At 36.7% G+C, this 20262-nt stretch overlaps 1 protein-coding gene across 2 annotated transcripts in view; it reads left to right on the top strand.

Moving 5' to 3' along the window:
* kcnab1b (potassium voltage-gated channel, shaker-related subfamily, beta member 1 b) overlaps positions 1-18791 on the top strand; it is a 62073-nt gene extending 43282 nt beyond the window's left edge. For both annotated transcript variants that reach the window (XM_038273280.1, XM_038273279.1), the window contains exons 9-15: positions 3702-3788; positions 14980-15065; positions 15404-15524; positions 15613-15707; positions 17003-17123; positions 17271-17359; positions 17466-18791. In XM_038273280.1, coding sequence (XP_038129208.1) covers positions 3702-3788; positions 14980-15065; positions 15404-15524; positions 15613-15707; positions 17003-17123; positions 17271-17359; positions 17466-17555 — 689 coding nt within the window. In that variant the 3' untranslated portion in view covers positions 17556-18791. The remainder of the gene's footprint in view (positions 1-3701; positions 3789-14979; positions 15066-15403; positions 15525-15612; positions 15708-17002; positions 17124-17270; positions 17360-17465) is intronic.
* The last annotated feature ends 1471 nt before the right edge of the window (positions 18792-20262 follow it).

Below are 20262 nucleotides of genomic sequence, written 5' to 3'. Positions count from 1 at the left end.
TGACACATGCCATCATAGACTAATGTTCTGGCTGAATTAAGCATCTGTTGAAACTGTCTTTTTCACTAAAGCCCTTCAATGTCACCTTTTTTAGGGATTATTACTCCTTAACGCTTGTTATCCTGGTTTGACCTTGAGGCAAACAAGCCTCAAACAACCTGAAAGCATGTTGAACATTTTCATAAATTTCCTGACATCCTGAGCATTGGCTGAACAACTTTGGTGGAGCTTGAGATTTGAATGCATCATTTAGCTACAGATGCTGGCAGAGTTGCTTTGTTGTTCTGCGTGTTTTCTCGCTTCCAAAAATAGGCTGCCTTCACAGCCCTTTAAACTCCAGCTAATCCAGCCGACAGCAGCGTGTGATGACGGTGCAAACTCCGATTAGAATCCATGTAAAGTAATGTTTCAGAGATTGTGTGGGAGCAAATGACAGGGGAAGGTATAAGGAGTTCTAGCAGTGCTAGGAAGTGGTGTATCCCTCAGCTGGGATTAGTGGGTGATGAAGAAGCCTCTGGCATTAATCTGCCTCTTACACACACACACACCGTTACCGTTCCATGTCTCTATTACTCTGCCGACCTCCTTTGTTCTATTCTCCCGTGTACGCTTTTCATTTCTCATCTGGTCTTCGCTTGAGCAAATGCTGAGAATGACCTTTCTTATGTTCCCATGTCTTCTTTCAGCATAACATGCTTGCCCCCCAACTAACAACATATTTATGTAACAGAGAGATGATTGTAATAGTTCAGGTTTTTTTTCTTTTTTTCACCTCATACTGTTGATCTTCTTGTTAGAATGAGTTCATTTCTGATAGCATATCTTTAAGACCTGTGGTATATTATTCAAATAATACTTTGTCTCCGACAAATGTGGATATTACCGTGGAGCATTTTGATAGGTATATTTCTTTTAATTTTTTATGCACTAGCCTTTCCTGGTCTTTAACTGCTAGTTGAGCAATTTTATGTTTTCAATCATTGGCGACCTATGATGGATGGATGGGTGGATGGATGGATGGATGGATGGATGGATGGATGGATGGATGGATGGATGGATGGATGGATGGATGGATGGATGGATGGATGGATGGATGGATGGATGGATGGATGGATGGATGGATGGATGGATGGATGGATGGATGGATGGATGGATGGATGGATGTTTTTTAATCCCATGATAAAACTACTTTTCCCTTGTGTTTGGGGTCATTATACATGTAGAAGGCTCATTTGCACCAAAGCCTTAACTTCCCTGGTTAATTCCTTGAGATTTTTGTCTTATATTCCATATAAAAGGAATTAAGGTATGCAGTATTTTCACTTCCAAATACCCAACAGCATACTGGGACTTTATCCCCCCCCTGTCCTTACTAAAAAGAACTTGTTTTAAAAATGTGCATTTACACATTAACATTGACACCCCTTATTGCTTTTTTTCATATTCTCGTTGCCAAGATGTTTTGGATTCAACATCTCATGACTTTGTAAACCTGTAGCAGCTTTTTTAACTATTCAATTACAAACCATGGAAGAAAGTGGCAAGAGGTCGATATTTTTATTGAGTAAATATTTTTGTATTGCTTATATCTTATAACATGCTTTACACATTTCTACTCTGAAAATGTGGCTATTATGATTACCTACTATATCTGTGATTTTTGACAAGCCCAATGATTTTTGTTGCCCTAGGCTCAGTGCATGAGTGGCAGTGTTTAATAAATGATGTGGTTAAAAAGGGCATTGGTAGGTTGAGGCCAGGCCTAATATGAAGAAAACATATTTTTTCACAGAAGCGAACCATCAACCTTATTAAAATCTTAAGAGAGAATCATACCGTAATTTATTTGTCTATAAATCTCTGTTATTTTATATCTTTCTCTTTTTTTGCGGTATATTTCCATGTTAACATCATGAGGCTTGAAGTTAATAAAAGTGGCTTCATGAAACTTTGAATTTGTCTCTAATAGATTTGATTTGTTTTTTATTAGATCTATAGATCAATAGATATATGTATAAAATATTACCCATAGTTCTGTTGCATATTTGAACGGCATGAAGGGGAATACCGGCACTTTTTTTTTTGCTTAAAGCACTCTGCTTTTTCTTTCTCAGAATGCTTTTTTTGAAGTGGACAAGTCCTTCCTATATCAGATCTAATAACCTTTTGTTGCTACCAGTCTTGTAAACTTCACCATTTTCCCCCAAAATATAGCTATTGTCATTATGCCCAAAAACATTTAGTTTTCATGAGACTGCAGGAAATATCTCAAAGATAAAGTCTTTTTCTCTGTGCTTCTAGAATAATGGTTTCTTCCTTGCTAATTAGTGTAACTCATATCAGCACGCAACTAGTCTGTTGTTATTGATAAGAATGTTTATAATTCCTTCGGTCACCATCTTTTCAAACTCTTTTGCTTTTGTCCTAGGGTTAAAATGCAGATTTTGTACCCAAATATTATGTATGCAATATTGGATTTGTCCCCTTCCTGAACTTTGCAATGGTTCATTACTTCCATGGTGTTTAAGCTTGCACAGAAATGTTTTAACAGATAAACGAGGCATCTTCAGGCATTATAATATTATATGCAAGGATGAGCAAAACCTGTGAAGAATCCACAATTCTTTCTCTGAGATCTTTTCTTATCCGTTAAGATTTTTTTGTGAATTTGTACAAGGACACAGTTTAGAGAGATTTCAGTTTTCTATCGAAAGGTGTGCCCTTTATGAACCCTAACCTCATACAGCAAGCTTTGAACAGTCAGAACTGTGTGGAGAAGGAAGGAGAAATATTAAATACACCAATTAAAATGTAAGTGTAAAAAATACATACTAGATCTGTTTTAATATTTGGTGATTCTGTTAATAAATTGGCAGATTGCACAGTGTATAGCACTGCTGCCTTGCAGTAAGAAGGTTCCAGCTTCGATTCCTGGCCCAGGGTCTGTTTTGCATGTTTACATGTTCTCCCTGCGCATGGAGGGTTCTCTACCGGTACTCCGGTTTCCTCCCACAATTCAAAAACACGACTGTTAGATTAATTGGCTTCTCTAAATGCTCCTTGGATGTGAGTGTGTGCGTGACTGCGATGGATTGGGGACACATTTTTTAACCAATGTCCCTGTTTGTGTTAGATGAGAGAGTATTTCCAGTTTATTAGACCACATCACAGCCAACATAAATAATGGTTTCAATAATTAAATACATTTATATATATTTTGCTTAATGAAACCAACTTTATAAATTGTTTAACGTTTAAAAGTCAGAGTCTAATTTCCTAAAATTATTTTAAAGAAGTTGTTATTCTCTTTGACTCTGTACTCTCATTGTGTCTTTAAATAGCAGACCATTCTGCGATGAACTAGTTTTAACTGGATCTCTTGTTTAGTTTGTAGTTATCAACCTGCCATCATGAATTGAATTTAACAAATATTTTCTGTATTGATTTTCAGCAAAAATAGAATTAAATTACTGATATGACATTATTATTTTTAATCATTCCAAGAATCGTATTAGCTTAGAGATTCACCATTAGTGAAAATATGTTTGCACTAGAAAAGCTTTGATAATGGGCAGCGTTAGATGCATAAAATGGAGACCTATCTTCATTGGGACTAGAATCATGTAATGCCTTGTACTTTACTTTGCCCTTTTTCAACATATAATCCTTCCTAACTTATTCAAATATTTTTCTGTCCTCAGGTTTAAAAGGTTCCCTCCAGAGAATGCAGTTGGATTATGTAGATGTGGTCTTTGCCAACCGGACAGACAGCAATACTCCAATGGAGGGTAAGTGATTTTTGATCAAACCTCAGGGGACTGTTGGAGGGCTGGGGGTACTGCACGAGGTATACTGTAACAGGAGAAGGTGAGAAAATACTGTTGGAACCTCTGCCTTTTACTAGAGTCATGGCTTAGGTCTGTTTGGTCAAGCAGCAGTGAATTCCTCAGACCGACACAAACAGAAGTTCATATGACAATCTTGCCTCATTTCTTGTCCTGTTGTTCTCTATTTTGGTCTCTCAGTCTCCCTCTATTTCACTTCTGTCTCTGTGGAATTGCTGTCTTCCACAGGGTCTCTGAGCTGCGCTTGCTCCCAGCCCTCCCTGCTCGTCAGAAGCAGGATTATCTTCCTCCTTCGGGAGCTGCTGATATATTTTTGGGTTGGTCTCTCTTGGTACAAGCCCCGCTGTGTACTCGTACTTGATTTCCACTTTTCAAAGCTTTAGTGATGCCTCTCCCTTACATTCACTGCATGTTACAAATCATCTTTTATAGACATTTCCAGAGTTTTCCACAATAATCTCCCTCCTAATGTGACAAAATACTTGAGATTCTTTTTAGTCTCATCATACAAAGAGGTGGAATCTGCCTGAAGGCATGGTGTCTCCCTGATTTCCTAAGAATATTTTCTATGCACTCATTTCTTCTTCCTCTTTGTTGCCTCCCTTGGCAACTAGCTGATGGTGGGAGGCCAGGCTGTCATACTCATTGTTCCAGAGGACCAGCTGTCATTATTAGCTGTGATAAGTGGCAGGTAAACCCCACAGTCTTCCCCGTCAAATCAGATTTGGTCTTTCAAATAGTTTCACTCCTTGATTTACAATCCGTGTCACCAAATCTCAATGTCAAACTCTCTAATTCAAAGTCAGACAGTAAATCATGAAAGTTGTTAGATGGGTGGATAGTTATCATTACAACGAGATACAAAAGCAAATCATCCTAGGTAATAATATGTAAAAGAGGCAAAGGTTTGGGAGGTTGTAATTTTGTTCAAAATAGTTAAAGGAGCAGCAAGAAGGCAGAAGCTTCACCCATAAAAACATAAAGTTATATATAAGCTCATTCAACCCTATCCTGACAATCACAAGAGATACTCATTGTTTGACAACGTCAGACCTTTATGGTGCTTTCCCACCAGAAGCGGAATCAATTTCCCTAGTGGTGGATTCACATTTTATTCCTATACAAAGCCCTCAGTGAAGCAGCCAGCGAGACTGGTTGTAGGCTAAGCTTTTTTCAATTAAAATAGAATACAGAAAAAACTAAAATCAACAAAGGTAGAAATAAGGAATGCTTAAGAGGTGTTTTAATTTAGGCCCCGTCCACACGAAGACGAACCCTGGCCTAAACGCACAAATTTTTCACCAAACCAGCCTCTCATCCATACGAAGCCGGCGTTTCGGGGGTCTGTAAACGATCTTTTTTTTATTCAGCCTTTAGAGTGGGAAGATTTCGAAACGCCGTTTTCGTGTTTCCATCTTTACGCTCTAACCGCTTTTTTTTTTTTACACGCATGCGTCATAGCGTCGCCTCTAAACACGCATGCGCGACACAGTATCACAACAACAATGGCGCCGTTGCTGCTAAGGCTACTCACCCTGCTGTCGGGCTTACAACAGAATCTTCTTCTTCTGGAATATCTCCAGGAAGAACAGAGCAATATCGACGACATAGTTCAGCACCTGAATTTGACTGAACCACGAAAATGGACCCGCAGGCCAACCATGTATAAATATTAGTGCGCATGCCCAACATTTCGTCGCCTATTTTTGCTTTGGCACCACAGCGCCACTTACAGGCCTGGCATACATTTTGCAGCATTTTCATGCATTCGTGTGGTCGATCACATTTATTTTACGTCTCCGTCTTTACGACAAACGTTCTGGAAAATATTAGCGTTTCGTGTTCGTTTTGACTTTGTGTGGACGGGGCCTTAGTCCTAGAAGTACTGTTAATCGTCCTCACTTACCTCCAGCACAGCAGTCTGTCACTGCCCATTGTTATGCAACAACTTTACATCAGGAAATGAGTGCAGCACTAAGGTTTCCATGGATGCTGATGTCAGTGGCCATTAAAAACGGTTCTATCTTAAAAAAAAACAAATCAGCACAAATGACAGTTTTACCTGCACAAATAAAGTGGCACATAAAGTAGACTCGATAATTTTTATTCAATTCGGAGCTTAATGGGGGGATAATTGACTGCTGGGTGACCTAAAAAAATATCTGTAATATCTCTGAAACAACAGTTGCACACGTGATCTTTTTTTTATTATTTTTATTTTTTATTTTTTTATGCACAAAGCTGCACTAAAGAAGCAATAACCATTCAGTCTATTTGCTGAGTTTTTTTTTCCACATCGGTGGGGTGTCAGCTTTATGCAGGGGGAGCTTCTCCTATTTGATGATGCAGTCCAGGGTGTTAACACTTTGCATCTGACATGCAGAGCGGTGAATCACCTGTGGGGCTCGAAGAAATCACCGCGCTCACCGTGTGCGGTCTGAACGCACCATTATACCGACATCACATTTCCTTGCACTCTAAGGCATGGATTTAGGTACATAAAATTCCTGCACTTTGTTAAACAGGGTGCTTCATAGGCATCAAACATATTTCACATAATTATCAAGACTTTCTTAATTTTTTCATGAGACAAATTAAGCATTTTTAGATATGCTTCTAAAACACAGTTTGACATCAGCTTTACAAGGATTTAAAAATAATTCAGATATCTAATTCCCCTCTGTGCAGATATAGTCATGAAAAAGATTAAAAGACCATGTTTGTGTTGTTTTTATTTTTCTATTCCTGATTGTATTTTGAAGTTTTGGTAGCAACTCAGGTCAATAAAAAATTACGCACTTTTAAGATCTTTAGAATGGGAAATTGAAGAAAACATTTTTTTTATTACTGTATAAAACTATTTATCAATTTAAACTAGAATAGATTCAGAATGTCACTACCTCATTTTTTCCCCGTACAGTTTTTCATTTTTGTAATGCTTAATACAATGCAATGAAAATACAAGTCGAATAAATATACACCATGGAATAAAAATACGCCATGGAAATGCATGATTTCACTGCAAGAAAAAAGATCCTGCAAAAAAAAAAAACAAGACTTACAAAAACCAAAATTAGACTAAAATACAACAAAAAAAAAAACACATGAAAAGAGAAAAAATATATATGCTATGGGGAAAATGCAGAGCAGTGAAGCAATGGAGGTCCAAGGGCTCAACACATATGCCAGCAGACCATCAGTGTTTGCAACTTTATAAAAAAAAGTAACTAGTTGCAGTTACTAGTTTCTTTTTTCAAAAAGGTAATGAAGTTACTAACTCTGTTAGTCACTGAGTTAGTAACTTAATTTCTGCACAAAGAAACTTATTACCATTAAAAGTTAAAATGCAAGATTTTTTTTATGACTATATAACTTTATCTGTTTAGGAATTTTAAATAAAACTGGAGGTTCAATAATGAAATGTAAAATGTTTGCTTTTGATTATTGAATTCAATAATTCATTAAAAGGACTAAAGTACTGGTGCGTGAGCTTGGATTATAATTAGGTATAAGTGATTAGGTTTTATGTTTGTAATACAAGAACAATAAAGCAAATTAGATGTTTTAGAACTTAATATTTTTGCAGACTGGGAACATTTAACTGGCTACAAAATGGTATAAAGTTGAAATTCAGTAATTCTAAAGCAATTTAAAAATAATACATTGCAATAGAATTAAACATGGGTTACACTATGCCAGAAAAAAGTAGCAGGACTGTATAATCCCAGTCTTTCTGTGTGAAAGAAAGTGAGTTTAGTATAATGTTAAGAAGTAAAGGGCATGTGTTAATAAAGGGAGCAAACCTGTCAGTCAGTGTTGAGATGATGTAAAGAGTTTTTCAAGAGATACTTCTTACCAACATATATAATTTCTTTGTTCCTGGACATAATGAGTAAATGTTGTAAAAATCTGCACCAGAGCATTTATAAAGTATCCCTTTAATTTACTGAACTACTTTAAAGCGCTTCGTTGGATCGCAAGTCACATAACGCTGTTACCAATACATGAGTAAAGTAATTACTTAGATTCCTTTTGCAATGGAAAACCAATGTAGTTACTAATGCTGCTAATGTGTAATACTGGTACTTCCAACACTGCAGACAACAGATAATACTACAAATTAAAGTCTTAAAGGACCAGCTCTGTTGCAAAAAGATAAACAGGGTTCCATCTAGAAAAAATACGTAGGCTAGAAAGAAAAGAAATTTTTGCTTTTTATCTTTTTTAAACACTTAATTTTTCTCTGAACATCCAATTTATGCCATTACTAAGGGATCTGTCCCATTAAGATTTAGTAATCACCCCCCCTAGTGGTCAGGAACACTTTCATTGTGCTAAGCAAGTCTGCAGCTTTTCTTAACTTTTGGACTTTTTCATTTTCATTTTGTTCTTCCTTTTCATTTACATAATTAATAACGTATATTTGCCATAGGTTTTGGGGTTTGTAGGGCATTTCCACTTGTTATTGCAGCATTTCTCATTCACATATTTGACTCATATCCAAGTTTTTAATGGAAATTCTGATTTCTTTTCAAACCCCAATCCCCCGAAAAAAGGAAGAAAAAAAAACTGACCTGAGTTGCTGCCATACATGGTATTTAATTGAATACCTATCCCATCATTTTTAAAGCACGTGCAGTTTGAACGGTAATGTCACATTTAATCCTACTTTTACGTCATCAGCTGGGGTCTCACTACACAAAGACTTATTTGCCATTGATTGCTTTTAAAACAGGCATTATTAATAGCTGTGCTCTTTTCTTTCTTACGTTCCTTCTTTGTTAATATTGGGGCTATGATACTGTCAACTACCATCACACAAGAGTTTAATAATAACACAGAGATAAGAGAACGTTTGTTTTTTTGTGTCCTTTTTCAGCTCTTTTTTTGAGTAAGCAGTATGCTGCTGTGTGATATCAACATTATTCTTCTTCCTGTGCAAATTGAATTTATTAGCGGTATGAAAGACCATACTAAAAAGATTGGATTTCCAAGAAAAAAAAAGTTTTCTAGCCTCCTTTTAGTGTTTGCAAGTCTTATTTTTTTTAGTTTCCTGCACTTTTTGAATTTGCTGTGAAATCGTGTATTTGCATAGTGTTTGCACCCCTGCAATCATAGTTTACAAATTAGTATTATTTTATTCATAAACAAAAACAATCAAACCAACCAAGCATCATCTGACAAATTAATTACCCCTCTTTTAAAATCATGAATTAACTGTGATTAACCATTTTTTTAGGCTCAGTTTCCCTTGCAACATCTGGAGTTGATGACTCCCAGACCTTTTGAAACAGCAGCTTACCTAAATAGCATCTTGCCAAAAATGAGAAGTAGACTAAATATATAAGAAGCATATCATGATATAAAGAAACAAGTCATGAACATCCATCAGCTTTAAACATTTATGAAATATTTTAGGGCTTTGGGTTTCCAATGGAACACAATAAGAATCATTATGCACAAATGAAAAATACTTTCCAGGGGTATTGCTCCAACAACAAATTAATGATTCATCCAGGATGTCTTACATCAACCCAGAACCTCATCTATAGCATAGAAGACCTCCCAGTTAAAGCAACATTCTGTAATCTATGACCTAAGAATGAGCTTAATTTGAGAAATATCAAATGTTTTAGCAGATCAAAATACAGCACTTGTCATGTATCATTCCTCCGTGCAGGCTGTGCTTCTCAAAAACTCCCAGATTTAACTTGAGAGGTTTGAATCCTTTATTGGTCTTAGCCCCTTTAAGGAATTACTTTTAATTGATGAAATCATAAATATAACTTACCAGCAGAAAGTCGGTTGCTTTTTTACATCAGGGTTATTTTCCCTTCATAAAAAAAAGTCTTCAGCTGGAAAACAAGCTTTGTGTTTAGGCAAATTATATTCATCTAATAATAAAATGTGTTGAATAGTTTTTTAGAAAAATATACTGGTGTCAACGATTAATGATCATATTTTTAAGAAAATTACTTGATTTATTAAGAAGGGCTTCCTAACTCTTAACTACTTTGATTCAGTCAATTTTTTTTATTTAAATACAATCATACTTTTATTAAACACAGAAAATGCTTAGAATTTTACCTTATATTATCTTTTATTGTTTATTTTAAATATTTAAACAAAAATACAAGGTGATGTAGTAAAAAACTAATGTTCCGTAAAATATTCAATAAGTTCTTTTCCAAATGTTTGCCTTTTAGAAATCAGGAAATTGGTTAATCTTGTTATGCTTGTTATGAGTCGTGCCTCACTCTCTGCTTACTGTGGTATAATTACGATTTTAAATTCAAATTCTTGAACATTTATATTTATGCACTGGAACTAAGGGCATAAATCATTGAGAAGAAAATCATTTTAACTTGATTTTGGCTTCTTGGAGCCACTCTAGGATTAATGTCATGCATCAGTTCTGTAATGTGTCCTAAATACTTCCCACTGGTTGCTCTTTATGCTTAGGACCCATGCTGCAAAGTGAACTTGTTATCCACATGTTTGAAAAATGGTTTTACACATAGGAATATAAACTGGCTTAACAATATAATTATAGAATGAAGCATGGTGGCATTTTTGTAAGGAATTCTAATGCTAAATAACAAGTGCTTGTGCATGAGTGTGTTTTGTTTTTTTTACCCTTACGGCTCAAGACAAGGCAAGACAAGAGTCCCCTTGGGGATAAAAAGTGACATCATGGCAGCAGAGTCTGTCTTTGTTAAAATCACCACATCCCTCATCCTATGACCTCATTCTTCTCTGACTCTTTCCAACCTTTCTTGACTGGTTTTATGTTGTTTTTTTGTTTTTACCTTTCCTGTAAGAGGAAATTCTGTTTCATTTCTTGGTTTTATTGTTGCATTTATCAGCTATAAAGCTGGCAGTGCATAGACGGTTTCCCCCGTGGTAAAATTTCATCTAGCATGCCGTCAAATTGTGTCATTTATAATATTTGTCACACAGCATACACAATGAGATCTTTGCCCTCCGGAACAAAATGCATGTCAATATCTTGTATTAATAGCTACACCAAGGCCTGGTAACTAAATAGCTTAAGGCCCTGAATCAAATCATTATTCTAGCATCTGGTTTTTGATAAAGAATCACACAAAACCTCCTGAAATTCATACATGTTCTCTAAATAAAATAATTTTATAATAATCCAAGAATGCAAACACACTTCTCAGGAGTAAAGTATTTTTTTTTAACATATCCTTCCCTCCCATAACCATAAAACTTGGATGTGGCTTTCCTAGGGGTTGGAAATTGCCTGTGATGCGGCATGTTGATGACCACCCTGTCTGTTTGTATGCAGGAAGAAAAATGAATAATGCCTTAACAGCAGAAACATTTCAGAACAAATCCGAAGATACAATGACATCCAAAGAGACACCTGTCCAGACATGTACAGCAATCGGTGTGTTGAGGGCATTCTCACTCTCCTATTGCTACTCAGAAGGGGTACTGTCATGCCTGCTGCAGGGAGCTTACCAAATGTTCCAGACTCAGTGGCGTAGTGCTGCTGTAAGAGGGCTCAAGGACAGATGAACCCTGGCTAACTGCCAAGCAACTTTCTGTTGAGTGCGTACCATTAAGGGAGTGTTTGGAGGAGCTAGCAGGTGGAGTTTGTTGCCTTAATGAACAGAGGTCACGTTTCTGTACCTCCTGTTGCAAGCTTTTACTTTTTCATTCAAATAAGCTTCTCTCTTTTATTGTCTTTTAATAAATTAGGTAAAACTCTAAAATGTACTGGTTATCTTCACTAAACTGTAAACTCTAACAATTGTTAGAAAATGTTTATTTTGTGTTATATTTGTATACTAAAGTCTGGTTTTCTATCTAGTCCAGATAAAACAAGAACACTTTCAAAAGATGGACATCTGTATCCAAAAGGGCTCTGTGTGAATGTACACTGCTAATATGAATTAAATTCTAATGTTTTGTAGATTTTGAGCCTGTGGCATTGCTGAGGAAAAAATATAAACATATTCATGTTGAGTTCGAACATACTAAAAAGTTAATAAAAGCCTCATAATTAACAACAAAACAAATACCAAATGCCTTTTTTTTTTTTGGACTTCCAAGGCTTTTAAATTTGGTGTGATGTCATTCTCAGGCACTAAGTCCCAGCATCCAGATCGCTCAACACCTTAATAGACACGGCTTTGGTTACTTTTGTCAAACCAGTCCTAGATCTACCATGAACCATCCAGGTTGGGTTGATGTAAAACGTCACCATCAACGACAACTGTAGCTTCACAAGCAAAACTTTAACACTCCATGTACACGATTACCCAAATTAGCAAGATCACTCCACTCCTTGCAGTGTCTTCAAGATGATTCTATGACTAAACATTACATATAAACAGTAAGGAAAACTATTTCAACAACTAAGAAAATGTCCTGACATTTAATCTCTGATTATCTCCATTTTGGAATCTACAAAGTTCAGGAAAACTTAGCCCTGCTGGGTTGATGGGTAGGTCTGTGCTCAGAAGCCAGGAGGCCTCTGACCTTTTTTCCTCTTTTGTATGGAAGCCTTAGACTTCTGAATTACCCATATAGACTCAGAAAGAATGTTTCAGAGAGTTCATTCTTTAGCAATTTGGGAGCGGTTGAGGAATGAAGTCATTTTAGCCATGTTGTCTTTGTTCCCCCCAATGTGGCGCATCTCGCTGAAATTTCATGGGTGTCAAGACTCCTTCCGGAGATCCAAGGTTTTTAGCAGGCAGAATCCATTGTTAGTCCATAGACAGGTCAGGCAAATAGATCAGAACAGGGGCAGGCAAACTCAGAAGTCCAGGAGCAGAATCTAGTCTGGACCAGGCAATCTGGATAAACACAATGGGTACGCTAGAGAACTCTCACCTAAGGCTCGAATAATCTGGCATTGATGGCTGGGACCAAGCAGTTTAAATAGGAACTGGAACAGGTGGATCTGATGAGTGATAATGAAAATAAACCAATAATCCAGTAATCAGTGCAGAGATCATGACAATGGGCAAAGTAGATGGGAAATCTGTGCATCATTGTCCCTGGGATAATGATGATGCCAGGGACACTCATTGATTTTAGATTACATGGGATTACTTTGGAGAGCACCAATGTCAAAAGAAAGTCAGCATGAACATTGTTCCCCAATATTTAGACTTAATCCCATGTCCTATGGTATAGCATTTTTATTTTCTGCTACCAAAACTGAAGTCAAGTTTGATCATGGTAAAAATCATGTGAAGCCCCCCCTCCAGCCAAACAACCACTGAGCTAAAATTAGCAGAACTTTTTGAAAATTATCATTTTAATTTGCAGTCACTACAAGGTTGGTTTTCCTCCTTTGGATAAAATTCAGACTATATTTAAATATGACAGATGATAAAACTGTTAGCTGAGTAATTTAAACACATCCCTTGGGCCAGGCTCGGACTGGTAATCTGTGATACCGGGCATTTGCCCGGTAGGTCGGTCCTAATTTCAATGTGCGAGGGCCAGCCCTCCTTAAATCATACCAGTCCCAACACTTACTCTCCACCTGAAGCACCTACCTGTGACAGTAAATAACTCAAGGAGTTCAAGAAATAATACAATAACTACCTAAGTAATGCATGCAGTACAGATAGCCCTTCCTTATCATGCACATTCTTGTGATGGTTGGTGTAGTGTGTAATTTTCTATTTCTTCAAACTGTAAAATCCTTGCACAAATTAAATTATAATAATACTAAAATGCTTTCTTTAGACCAAACTATGATGTTCCTCTTATATTTGGCAAATTTATGTTTGAATATTTTGCAAAATTATGTTGCGGTGCATGATGGGGTTTTGCATCTAAAGGCTAACGTTTCCCGTCTTACGTGCATTGTTGCCAGGTTGGGATGTTTCCCTATCTGGCAGTTTAGGATGGATGTCTATGGGTAAAAAATTGATTTCTTTAGATTTATGGCCTAAGAGATCAATAGACTTTGGTTCATAAGTGGGCCGGTGTACATGGAAAAATGCCAGGGCCGAAAATTGTTTCCTGTCTGAGCCTGCCTTGGGCTGTTATGTTGTTGAGTTTTAACTCTACAATAGCAAAGTTAAAACTGATCACATAAAGGTATTGTTTTATTCCTCTGCTTTTCTATATTGTATCTGCAAACTTTAACTCCCTGCATATGACTTCAAATTTACAAGTTGAGATGAAGTTTAAGTTAGAGCACTTCCTTCAGATTCTATTTAATGCTTAAAGCACAGAGGTACAGTAGGTGTAATAGTCCTGTTTAATTTGTGAGGGGAGGCAAAGATACGTAACAGGTTCTGTCATAGATATAGACATAATAAAACTAGACTTCAATTGTGTTATTTGTCCTTTCTCTCCTCACATTCCTCCAAGTTCTTTCTTCCTATACCCCCACTTTAGAACAAATGCTCAACCCTCCCACCTGTTTCACCCACGCACATACACTTGCTCTCTGTCTCTCACTGAAGCACCGTTTGGTTCAAAGGAAGATCCAGTAATAAAAGAAAATCATTAGGTTGTTTTTGTTTTTTCCTCTTCTGTCTTTAAATCTCTTCCTAATTCTTCCCATAGAATTTTCACACTTTTTCATCCAGCTTTTTCACTGTGCAAATGGAAGAGAAGCTTCAATAACAGCATATAAATATTACAAATTGAATTTTGTAATAAATAATATGTGCACAGTGAGGTATTGGTGCGATGTTGCAGCAAACGTTTTCCCGATTTAAATTTTTTTTTTTAATTCTTCACATAGGTTGATTAATAGCTCAGTTTTGCCTGGAATTTATAACACAAAACAGACCATCTCTGCTCTTTCTGTGTCATAGTCAAACAGACCCCTGAAGGGCATGGCTGATTTTTACCCCTTCAGTTTCACCTTGCATCTAAACCTTATTTGCACTTAACAATCCACATATTGTCTTTTTTATTGGTGTCCCACAGTATTTTCACACATTAAGTAATGTGAGGCTCACATATGAGTTGACATGGAAGTAAATCTTGGAGATGTCAATAAAATATACACTTTACATTTCCCTAGACATTTTTTTCAAGAAATAAATAAACACAAAAATTACTCCAAATTTTGTCTGATGACTACTAATGTTCTTATTTGCTGTTCTTTTCTGTCTCTTTTTTTTTGTAGAAATTGTGCGAGCAATGACTCATGTGATAAACCAAGGCATGTCCATGTACTGGGGTACATCTCGCTGGTCTGCCATGGAGATCATGGTCAGTTTGTTATTACTAAAGTTATACACAGCATTAGATAAATGCCTGATACTGGGTATTGTACTGATATATATCTTTTTACAACACTCAAAAGAAAAAACTAGCATTTGAGAAAATATATATAAGAACATTTTTATCTAACTGCTAAAGATTTCTGTTTTGTAAAATACCCCCTGTTTTCTTTAAAATGTAAGAATGAATAATGAATCCAATGCAATTAAACACCAAGGATGCCAGGTCTGAAAGATGGTATCCTAGAATAGATAAAAGTCATGAAACATAAAGGTCAGTGTTGCATGTTTCCTTATCTCTTGAATTCCTCTTCCCCTTTTAATTAGGAGGCCTATTCTGTGGCCAGACAGTTTAATCTTATTCCGCCAGTCTGCGAGCAGGCCGAGTATCATTTTTTCCAGAGGGAGAAGGTAGAAACTCAGCTTCCCGAGCTCTACCATAAAATAGGTAGGTCTACGTTTCTTCTTATTCTTTAGGTTTTAAAAGGTCGTTGTAATGTGCCATCAGCATCACACGAGCCTTTGTTCTTTTACAGGTGTGGGTGTTGTATCTTGGTCTCCTTTGGCCTGTGGAATCATCACTGGAAAGTATGAGAATGGCATCCCAGAATCCTCCAGGGCTGCCATGAAGGTAAAGACGGGATTCTATTGAGTCAGACTTTCACACCTTATACTTTGATATATTAAAAAAACAAAACAAAAAAATGTTCTCTTTGGTTTAAAGTTTTTTTTTTAGATTGAATGGAATACAATTATAAAACTGTTTGAAAAAGTGCTTATGAGTAACTACTTTACATTTTGCCATATCACTCAAGCATTTTGCTAGAATTTAAAATGAAAGACCAACACCCATATTTGCATTGGTAGAGCTTAAAGGAATATCCATTTAGAAAATATTTTACAAATAGAATTTGGAAAAGTATAATTTGTCTTTCTCTTCAACCCCCACTACCCCAATTCCGATGCCTCTAAATTAAAGAGTGATCTATTTTTCTTTAGAAGTCCTTTTAGTAATACTGTCAGCCTGTATGTAATGAAATCTTAGTATAAATCCAGCTCAAAAGTGAAAGCCTCAAAGATTTATTCAAAGAATTAACAGCATCATTAAAATTAAGCAGGCTTGTCAGGGATAAGTCCGTGTAGGTTAGTTTATAAAACTAAATGCTTCGAACAGCCAATGTAGCATTGGCCAGAACCATCATCCAGATAAAAAAAATAAAATAAAATAAAATAAAAAAAATAATAAATAAAAATATATATATATATATATATATATATATATATATATATATATATATATATATATATATATATATATATATATATATATATATATATATATATATATATATATGTGTGTGTGTGTGTGTGTGTGTGTGTGTGTGTGTGTGTGTGTGTGTGTGTGTGTGTGTGTGTGTGTGTGTGTGTGTGTATGTATGTATGTTTGTATATATATATAGAGCCACAATTTAGAAATGTAACATCCCTGTGTGTGTGATGAATTTCAAATTTCTGTTCATGGAATTGATTTAGCTTGAATTATTCTACATGGGCCAAAATGGAGGTGTCAATATGCGAAAAAAGAGTTGTAAATGGTATTTTTCAAAAGAATTAGAGATGTAATTACAGAAAAATGTGGTACTAAAAAGTGCTAAATGAAGCTGAAAAACTGTTGTTGCCTTGCTTTTTATATTATTTTTATTTATGAAAAAAATTTAAAAAAACATTCTCTTAGTTTCTTTCAATTTCATGAATATGCACTGCATGGTATAGTTGCCTCTTAAGTTAAATTATGAGAGGTGACATTGAAGTTGGTGACTGAAACGTGACAAACATAATAAAACCTCTTTTGTAGGAAGATGGGGTTTAACCTTCTTTTATTATCTGTACAATTTATCACTGTTTATGCCTCTTTTGCCTCTCTAGCCATATCAGTGGTTAAGGGAGAAGATAACAAGTGAGGATGGAAGAAAACAACAATCCAAGCTAAAAGAACTGACTCATATTTCAGAAAAACTAGGATGCACCTTGCCACAGTTAGCCATAGGTAAAGAATCCAGACTCTTTTTTATCTTTTCGTATGTGCTAAAGTTTATTTTTTGCAACCTGAAGGGAACTTCTTCACAGTTAATTGTCATTTATATAGACTAGCAAAAGCCACATTAGACTAAAACCTGCTATCCTGATCTTTTAGCCTGGTGCTTGAGAAACGAGGGAGTCAGCTCAGTGCTCTTAGGGGCCTCCAATCCCACTCAGCTGACAGAAAACCTAGGAGCCATTCAGGTACCTGTTCATGCATTTTCCACCCTGGGCTACCGTTTATAATAGTTTGTGTTAGTTTGCTGGACATTGTTTAACTTTGATGATGCCTTTCTTCTGTACATTTCAGGTAATTCCAAAGATTTCAGCAGGTATTGCCTCTGAAATGGACCATATTCTGGGAAACCGTCCACACAGTAAAAGGGATTACCACCATTAGGATGGACACTCTCTACTAAACTACACTCATAAGGCTTTTCAAAGCTCACTTTTCACAGCCATGGCACCATAAGTGCGTGCCCACGACTGTGTGTATCTGTGGAGGACTGTGCGATTGTACTTGGCTCTTTCAACTCATAACTGTGAAGTGGGCTACATGACGACAAAGCGTGCATGCAAAAGCAGCCAGAAATCGAACTGAACGTGATTTGGAGGATCCATCGAGACAATTCCCTGCTTTTAAAAAAAGAAAAACTCATCTGCAGCAAACTCTGCAGAGGTGCTGAACCAAATAGTGCTGGGAAAGTAATAGTATTAGTTGTATACTCTGTTAGAATGGCTGTAAATGCATGTAGAGAAAACTTAAGAAAAATCTATTACCTCTAAGCATCCAGTTAACTATGGCAAAGAAAATATGTATTAAAACGGACCTACGGCTAGAGAAATCTATTTTACTTAATGTATGTATTGTAAAAATAGTTAAAAATCGTGATTAGTAATGATATGTATTTCAGCAGTATGGACGAACATTCCCCCTGCAGCTGGAGCTTGCTTGTCCATGTTATTGCTTCAGAACTTGAAAATTTAAATGTTGCCAAACGTTGTTTTTGCAATTGATCCAATGAAATATTCATTTATTAATATATATATATATATATATATATATATATATATATATATATATATATATATATATATATATATATATATATATATATATATATATATATATATATATATATAAATAAACTTAGGTAATGACTGTTATATAAGCATGTTTCCTTAATGAGGAGTTCTATTGTTTTGTTCTCTTTTCCACTTATGCAACAGCACCGCAGAGTGTATTTTCCTACTGTGCCCTTTCAACCCATTTTAGTTTTGTATTCTGGCAGAGTTTCTGTCAGAACAAATTGCATCTGATTCATTTCATTTCAGTCAGTGTTGCAGATAGCGAACTGTCCCATCGATGTCGGGGTGATGTTCCTCCCACAGGGGAGCTAGTGGATAACAAATAAAGCCATGTGGCTAATGAAGAGACCTAGTGGATAAAAAAAAAGAACACCATATGGTCCCTAGCAGTACTTTCTACCAGGAACAAGCAGAGTTTTACCCAACTTCTCCCAAATGGCTGTTTTATATAATGGGATCATCCTTGTCATGTTCTGTTTGTTCAGACGTGTATTATGGTGTTGTCCATCAGATTTGTACATGAAAATAAAAAGGTACGCTTAGAGTACGATGCCTCCTGTTTTATCTCAGAAAATATAATTTATTGACCGTTCATTACATTGTAAACACCACCTCACAGCTGAAAAGGGCACAAAAGCGCCTGTACTTCTTGAGGAGGATGAGGAGAGCCCACCTGTCCCCACTAATCCTTGCAACCTTCAACAGAAGCACCATAGAGAGCATTCTGACCAGCTGTCTCACTGAGTGATGTGGAAGCTGCAGTGCCACAGACTGGAAGAAGGTAAGAAGAGTAGTGAGAACTGCAGAGAAGATCATCGGGGCTCCTCTTCCCTCCGTAAAAGACATTTCATGTCAGACTTCAGCCCGCAACATTATCAATGACAGCTCACACCCCCACCAATGCAGGTCCAGCAGATTTCAAAACAGCTTCTTCCGCTCCGCCATCAGACTACTGAACTATTAAAAAAACTGAAAAAAAGTAAAAAAACTGAAAAAAGAGCTGAATGTTGAAAATAAAAAAAAAAAACTTAAATCATGTCCCAGTCTGACCATATCAGTTCGTTTTTTTGCACCATGTTTTTTCTTCTCCCAATTTTTACATTTGATCACTGCTGCATATTCAGAATTGGAAATGTCATGAGAGCTGTACAAAACGAAATTTCGTTTTGTAAACAAAATGACAAAGTTTGTCTAAGTCTTGTCCTATATATACACTATATTGCCAAAAGTATTTGCTCACCCATCCAAATTATTGGAATCAGGTGTTCCAATCACTTCCATGGCCACAGGTGTATAAATTCAAGCACCTAGGCATGCAGACTGTTTTTACAAACATTTGTGAAAGAATGGGTCGCTCTCAGGAGCTCAGTGAATTCCAGCGTGGAACTGTGATAGGATGCCACCTGTGCAACAAATCCAGTCGTGAAATTTCCTCGCTCCTAAATATTCCACAGGCAACTGTCAGCTGTATTATAAGAAAATGGAAGTGTTTGGGAACGACAGCAACTCAGCCACGAAGTGGTAGGCCACGTAAACTGACGGAGCGGGGTCAGCGGATGCTGACGCGCATAGTGCGAAGAGGTCGCCAACTTTCTGCAGAGTCAATCACTACAGACCTCCAAACTTCATGTGGCCTTCAGATTAGCTCAAGAACAGTGCGCAGAGAGCTTCATGGAATGGGTTTCCATGGTCGAGCAGCTGCATCCAAGCCATACATCACCAAGTGCAATGCAAAGCGTCGGATGCGGTGGTGTAAAGCACGCCGCCACTGGACTCTAGAGCAGTGGAGACGCGTTCTCTGGAGTGACGAATCGCGCTTCTCCATCTGGCAATCTGATGGACGGGTCTGGGTTTGGCGGTTGCCAGGAGAACGGTACTTGTCTGACTGCATTGTGCCAAGTGTAAAGTTTGGTGGAGGGGGGATTATGGTGTGGGGTTGTTTTTCAGGAGCTGGGCTTGGCCCCTTAGTTCCAGTGAAAGGAACTCTGAATGCTTCAGCATACCAAGACATTTTGGAC

This window comes from Cyprinodon tularosa, unplaced genomic scaffold, assembly GCF_016077235.1.
Source record: "Cyprinodon tularosa strain WSP-4 unplaced genomic scaffold, ASM1607723v1 ctg868, whole genome shotgun sequence".
In the NCBI taxonomy this organism is placed as follows: Eukaryota; Metazoa; Chordata; class Actinopteri; order Cyprinodontiformes; family Cyprinodontidae; genus Cyprinodon; species Cyprinodon tularosa.
Note: the sequence above shows the minus strand (reverse complement) of the source record. Positions and strands in the feature narration are given on the sequence as shown.